The sequence below is a fragment of the Corvus cornix genome, chromosome 6 (assembly GCF_000738735.6).
Source record: "Corvus cornix cornix isolate S_Up_H32 chromosome 6, ASM73873v5, whole genome shotgun sequence".
NCBI lineage: Eukaryota > Metazoa > Chordata > Aves > Passeriformes > Corvidae > Corvus > Corvus cornix.
The window spans coordinates 26,967,621-26,975,121 of NC_046336.1; the positions used below are offsets into that span (position 1 = coordinate 26,967,621).

The window sequence follows — 7,501 nt, forward strand, 5'->3', positions numbered from 1 at the left end:
TGCTTATTCACTTTCTCAGCTCCTACTGAAACCTAAGGTCTTCAAAGCAGAGATTATCCTTTTGTCCTTCCACAACACCTGGCATGCAGAGTCCTGTGCCATGTTCAGGACTCCTATTTCCATTACTGCAGTGTGTAACCACCAGTCCTTCTCTCTCCCAAATTATGAATAGAGCCAAACAAAACAAACCAAAAAAACCCCCAGACCCAAAAACATCAACAAAAACCCCCAAACATCTCTACAATGGCTCTCAAAAGTGAATTTTTCCATGTCTATTTCAATCAAAGCATCAATAGCACTGATGGTTTAACAAAATAGATTCACTGTTTTCAACAAATGAAACTAGTAAGAATTGTAATTGCACTGGACAAACATATCCTTTAAAGACCCCATGAATAGCCCCATTAAAAATAAGTTATTTCAATCTGATGTCATTTTTCTTTGTATCTTTAAATACATTTTGCAAAACTCTTTATACAATCCAGCCTCTGAAATTCTATCACCAAAGAGGAAATCCCCAAGCATGAAAAAAACAGATGAAGAGGCAGACAGAATGCTACCTTTTCTCCTCAACTTTAGGTATCCTCATGAAGTGAGAGGTGATTTTGGAGTCTCTCTTCACACCCTGTTTTGCACCTTTGCATTCTGATGATGGAGCAGGAGAGATCCCAGGTGACTTTGTATGCAGGCCGTCCTCTTTAACAGAATTATCTACTTCCTCAAAGCTTTCACAGCCCTTGGCAGAAAAACGTGATTTCCTTGACTCCAATTCAGCATCCCCATATTGAATTCTAAAAGATTTGTTTATGGGTTTTGACATATTAATCTCCTCTCGTTCATCCAGAAATGGACTTGTTTCTTCATCGGCCTCTGACCCATGGCAGCTATTTTTAGAATTATCCACATCCATCGGCGATTCTGGCTCACTTTCTTTCTCAAAAGCAGGCGAGTCCCCTGAACTGCTCTGACATTTGCTCAGTTTCCCAGGACCTCCAAGATCAGAGATACAGGCATCACAACCAGCATCTGAAAGTGGACTTTCTGGAACTACATCCCCTTCCTCTTGTTCACCCATTGAACAGAGAGAATTGCAACTCTTCAGCTTCTGTGAATTGCACAAAGCCACTTGTCCATCTGTCTCGATGGCTTTTGAAGAAGGTTTTGAATTTCCTGGTTTTGAAGCCCGGCCTGATGATAACTTCCTCTGAGCCCAAGTGGCACTGCTTTCTTCACAGCCTTTCTGCTTGCCAGTTTTGTGCATCTGATCAATGTTGGCATTTTTAAAGAGGTCTCCAGACTGCAGACCCTTCACAGGATCTGTATCTAAGACTGCATCTTTGTCCTCAGCCTCCCAGCTACACATGCTGCCTGTCTGAGGCAAATTTACTTGCTTTGCACCAACTTCCACAGATATTTTTGCATAATTTTGCTGACAAGTATTCTCTAGCTTTTTCACATCATGCTCACAAAAGTTATCTTTTTTAATGGAAGTCATCTTAGGATTTGCTTCAGTATTGTTATTAATTTTGCTGTGTAAGCTGTGGAAGAGAAGTAAGGGAATTCAATGTCTTACTTCCAAATGAAATTTCTGTGCATATTTTTTTTAAGCAACAATGATAAACAAACAATAGGAAGTACAGATTTTTATTCATTCTACTCTGTAAATAAGCACTACCAGGATCAACAAGTTTTACTGCACTAAGGAATGTAGCTCACTAGCAACCTATTTCCATTTAAAGGCTCCAAAGGATGATCAGCCAGTTGCTTACCTCAGGAATCTATTCCTGTCATTCATTATCCTTATTTTCAAATCTAAACAATACGAGGCTATTATTTAGATATTTTCTCCAGATGAAAAAAAAAATTAGAAGCTGTGATAAGAGTCCTCCATAACTTTCATTTTTATCCATTAAATAAATAAGCAAGGAAATCAAGGGTGTTATGGCCATTCCCTCAGAGCTACAAATTCATCTTTTAGAAGAGCAGGGCACAGCTCTGCTCCACAGTCTCCTATTACTTACTCCCTTACTCTTATAAACAGCCCATGACTCTTGAAAAAAACTCCATTCAAAAGCTCAAGGGTAAAATACATTTCAAACTGATAAGAAAAAAGATGCACTAAATCAGGGGCTTTTAAGAGGAAAGTAACCTGATTTGTCTTTGTGTAAGGCAGTGCAGGATAGAAATGTATCTTAATGGTTACAAAGGGAAATGAAGTGAGTTTTGTATGATCAGGTGTTAGAAAGTTGTTTCACATTTAGATATTAATTAATGTGTCAGCGTATTGATAATTACTTAGAAGACACATGAATATAAAAAAAAAATCTGACTAGTCTTGATGAATACATCACTCTGAACAATATCTTCTCCTGAATGTATTGTTACAACACAGTATATTCCCAGTGCAAACTGAGCACGCTAAACTCTGTATGCCTGATCACTGCCCAGCTTCCCATTTACACTAAATAGGAAAATATGCAATTACCACACAATTCTAAATTCAGCCACTGAACACTTTAATAATTATAGATTCCTAAAAGCATTAATTCTCTTCATGAATGGTAACAGATCGTCTTCTAAAAGACCACTCAGGATAAGGAGAGCTGATAGCTTGAAACTTCATCCACAGGATGATTATTTGAAAACAAAAGGATTTTAGCGGGGTTTATTTCTTGATAATTTAAATTCCCATGTAGGCATTTATTCCTGCAAATTTTGATGAACAAAAACGAGAGTTACAATACTGCTGCCATCTCAATGACTCTTTAAAGGTACTGACGATATCTGTTGCCAACTTGAGAAATTAAACCTAACACAAAGACAAATTTAAATTAAAATTGTGATGTTAACTGCAATAGGCACATTAAATGTTTACACAACTAAAGGCTTCTTAGAGCTGCCTAGTCTCTAATCTGTCAGCAGGGATGGAGGAGAGCATAGAACAGCAATACTCTAAATGGAATTTAAAAAAAATAAAATAATTCATTCCCTCCTTAAGAATCCTCTTAACATCCTTGATTTAGTGCAACCTCTAAGCCTGTAATTAGCTCTACATACTTCTGTATTAATCATTATCACAAGTCTTTCCAGCTGTTTTTAACACTGCTACGGACTTCAATCTTTATTTATTAGCAAACATCAATGAAAAATAAAACAGCACATTTGCAATTGCAACTACAGAAAAATAACATCTGATATTCCTCTGCACCAGATAGTTAAATTCTTTGGAGTATAATTTTAATGCTGCCTTGCAATCACTGCTCCTGACAGACCACATTAGCCAAAAATATCAAACTTTATCTGATAACATTCAGCAGTAAAAATTTGTAACATCTTTCATTAAAAAACATCAATGCACCTGTAAATTCTGTCTGTATTAAATCAAGCTGCACATGTTTAAACTACAATCACAGTCCACTGAGACAAACCAAAACAGATTTTTGTCTGTAAATTAACAGCAAAACAGTGAATTGATCACAGGACTATCAGCAAAAATCTGCAACTGTTAAGTGTCCTATGTCAAACAAAAATAAAAGCAGAACTGTTGACCAAAGACATAATCTGATATCACAACTAAATTGATCCAGTGTTTGGCTGCCAATGGAAGCAACACTCCCACTTTGCCTTCCCTTGCTCCAGGTTCTCATCTTTTTCTTTGCAGGAGCCAATGTATTTATTCATCTAAACAGTGAGGTGCTTCAGTAATCGATGTCAGCAATATGTTTGGGCTTGGGTGTTTAGAGGGGAAGGCGGGGACCAGGCAGCTGCTTGTAGTGAAAATGTCTCAGTTTGTTACTCAAGAGGATGTGCCAAGGTAAGGAAAGAAATGGGGCTACCTCCATTCAGCCAGCTGTACTGGCAACCTGCACTTTTAGCTCCCACCAGGCCCCCTCAAAGAACACAACTTTTGAACATGCTTATGTTGTGCTTTTTTACCTTTTGGACTCCGTTGTCTTGGGTCCTTTATTCTCCAACCAACTGGTAATTGTCCGCTGCTTACAAACTGAAAAACCACAGTTCACTGTTATTACATGAAACATGATAAAACTGCAATATCATTGCATATGAAAAAGATAACTTGTACTGGGTGAAGATAAAAACACCAACAATTAAGCACTCATTAGCAGCTCTATTATACAGAGCATCCAGACAGTAGCAGTATTAAAACTACATGTGATGCAATATTTAATTTGCATCAGTCAGCAGCTGTAGGTTTTGTAATAATATTTATAAATTCCAGGCTTGGTCAATGGTGGGATTTGTTTCATCCAGCTTTTTTTTTAAATATAGTTAAAAGATTAAAAATATACAGTGATTTTGTAGAATTAAAAAAAAAAGGAAAAAAAAGAAACTTGAACTTTCTAGCCCCCATCATTACCTTTAATCACTACCACAGTGAGCCCCAAAAATATCTGCTGAATATTGGAATGAAGAGGCAACCTGACATAACTTAAAATCAAAAAAGAAGAAAACAAGGCATCTTTGAGGACCCATCCAAGAATTTTATTTGTATGTAGCATACTGTGAAACATAAGGCTCAATATAAGCACAGCACACACTAGAAGTGATAAGCACTCAGGACTTTTTCTTTTCTCCTCCATCCATAAACAGTTTGAAAACTTGTCAGTGCTTACTCCCCTAAACAGCAACATAATGAAGGATACATTTTTTTCAGATTTATTACCAACAACACAGTTCCAGTCTTATCTGTGTGTTGTTGCAGTTCAGACAAGCTTTCAACAGAACAGCAACATGTGAACTAATTATGCAGCGACTTGGGGGGGAATAGGGAGAAAAAATTCAAAGCAATTCTTTCAAAAATGGAAAACAGTCTTTATTAGTTTAAGGGGTGTTTAGTTTTATTGTTGTTATTCAAAGATACTCTGCAAATTTGGCAACTAGCTTCAATTCCTTTTCTTTCCATTTGCCAAGAGAAAGCCACCACTGACTGTGCAAGGTGCTTGCTCACTGCTTTCAACTGGGTGAGCAACAGTTGGAGCACCTTACTGTAACAATAGCTTTGCAGAACTGAAAAGCCAATAAAGCAGATCTGGTTCTTCTGATTCTGAGTGAATATGGGAAGTCTCAGCTGTGTTCTGCAAATGGGGATTGTGTAACTTGTAAGAAAGACAGCTTAGGCCATCAGTAACTTAAGAGAGATCGTTTCATAAACACTTTCCCTAACATTCAAGGCCTTGAACACTTTTATACAGCTGCTTATCAAATACCCTCATCAGAGGATATCGGAATTTTTAGAATGAGAAGTAATCTCCAGAAAATACTAAAATCATTTTCAGTTCTTCTGTAATGGCACAAACAATAGTGCAAAACTGCCACCATGTGACTGGGTTACCAGGAAGCAATGTCAAGCTGGATGGAGGGTCCAAGCACAAGGATACCTGTGCCATCATCAGCCATTCAGTGTTTCAAAAAACACTCAGCTTCACCCCACTCAGACAAAAATAACAGACTGACAGATTTTATGAACTAAAATATTTTTATTTCCAAAGATGCACTAAACTTAAATCTAGCAGTCATTCTGATTAGCAAATTTCACCTTCTTACATTTGAAGCGTTAATCCAAATTGCCTAAAGGTAAGCAGCCATAAAAAAAAACCAAAAACCCTGAAGAGACATGTTAAAACATGGGACAAATAAACCTCTTCAAAGGCAGCTGATTACCTCTTGAGGTTTAAACTTGTGCTGAGGAAGAAATACTTATTCATTAGCACAATAAATAGAAATGATGGCAGCAGCATCAGAACAGAACAAAACGGCTTTAGTTTGAACTGCAGCATCTGAGCAGCCATATAAGCCCTCCAACCAATGTAACACACATCACTTTCATACTTCCAGCAAGGCTTTTTGCTACAGATAAGGTGGTGAAAACAAGAGGCAACAAAAAGACAGCACATGCTTATTCTCAGCATAAACAGCAGAACCAGACTTTGCTGTCTTGGTTTTTTTTTAAATGGCATCTTTATTCCTACTCAAGATTCCCCAATCATCAAAATCCCCAATCATCCCCAATCCCCAAATCATTCCCATAAAACAAAACACTCCCTACAATCTACCTTTGAGGAAAACAACTTAAGTAAGAATCTTCTAAAAATTATCACTCTGTAGGAGTGTACACCTCTAACTCCAAACTATTATCTACTCAAAGTTGCCTCTCAGGGGTTAGAGAGGTTTAACTCATCAGTTGCAGATGACAGCAAGTCTGTCTGTGGTCTTTTTCCCCTTCCATGCACTCCTCTCTGTTCCTGAAAGAGGTGTTTCACTGTGCACTAAAATTTTATTTTGTCAGCGTTAGCTCCAAATAGAAAACAAAACTAAGGTAGCCACGTGGGAACTTCGTCCACACAGCTTTGTTAGGCGGCAGAAGGACCAGGCACCCCACCCCACGGGCCAGCAGCGCTCCAGGCTGGCAGCCACGTGCTTATGTGAGCTCCTGTCATTACCCTTGGCTTTTCCTGTGTGACAGCCTGGCACAACCCCCGCTGAAAGCCCTTTTTCCCGCAGCAAGTATTCGTCCCCTCCCTTGCGGAACACGCTACCTTTAGCGGCTCATACCTCTCTTCAATGATTTGCACTGTTAGTGGAAACTTGCAAAGAATCAGGCATAAAACCAATATAAACATCCTGCACCCAAAGCCGTCCCCAAGGGGAAGCAGCGCGCACGGACCACCGGGCTGGGATACGGGGGACACGCTGGCACCGGGAAGCGAAGTTAAGACAGAATGCCAGCCCGACGAGGAAGGGCAGCTCCGGGGAAGCTCGGTGCCCAGGCACATGCGGTCCCCGCCGTTCAACGCTGCCCACGCCGGCAGCAGCACGGCAGAGGTGCCATGACAGGCAGAGAGGCACGGCGACGCGGCGGAGCCCCCGGCCCGGTCACCTCCTCCTCCTCCCACCCAGCCCCAGGAGCGACGGCGGGCGGGTCGGGCTGGCTGGGGGCGCCGAGCAGCGCTCCCGGCTCGGGCCAGTTCAGCGCTGCCCAGGCCCTGCAGGCACCGCCGGCCCGTCCCCGCACCCCGACAGCGAGCAGACGGCCAAAGGAGGCGGGGGCGGCACAGACCCCAGCGAGCCCCGCTCCCGCCGCCCCGGGGCTGGTACAAACCTTTATTCCCCACGGCGGTGGCGGAGCTGCTGCCCCCGGGCCCCTCCTGCCGCTCTCCCTGGGAGCCGCCGCCGGGGCTGCCGGGGCCGGGCCGGGCTCTCTTCCGCGGGGGTTCCCGCCCGCAGCCCGCGCTCATCCTCGGCGGGGCCGCCCTGCCCGCCGGGGCCGGCCGGCACCCGCCCCCCGGGGACGGCGCAACGCTGCGGCAGCGGCTCCGCCCGTCCGCATCCTCCGTCCCGCACGCCGGGCTCTTCCCAAGGCGCGGGGGGCGCGGCGGGGCCGGGAACGAGCGGCGTCCAGCAAGCGGGGCCCGGCGCTCGCAGCAAGATGGCGGCCGGCGCGCCTCACCCCGTCGCCATGGCGACCCGCAAAGCAGCGAGG

At 42.7% G+C, this 7,501-nt stretch overlaps 1 protein-coding gene across 2 annotated transcripts in view; it reads right to left on the reverse strand.

The window, feature by feature from the left end:
* Positions 1-7,466, reverse strand: part of PARG (poly(ADP-ribose) glycohydrolase) — a 61,740-nt gene extending 54,274 nt beyond the window's left edge. Inside the window, exons 1-3 of one of the 2 annotated variants that reach the window (XM_039554425.1) lie at positions 7,121-7,466; positions 3,937-4,003; positions 561-1,538 (exon numbers count right to left, since the gene is read on the reverse strand). In XM_039554425.1, the coding sequence (XP_039410359.1) occupies positions 561-1,538; positions 3,937-4,003; positions 7,121-7,256 (1,181 nt within the window). In that variant the 5' untranslated portion in view covers positions 7,257-7,466. The remainder of the gene's footprint in view (positions 1-560; positions 1,539-3,936; positions 4,004-7,120) is intronic. The other variant, XM_039554424.1, reaches the window with a different exon arrangement.
* Between the last annotated feature and the right edge of the window lie 35 nt (positions 7,467-7,501).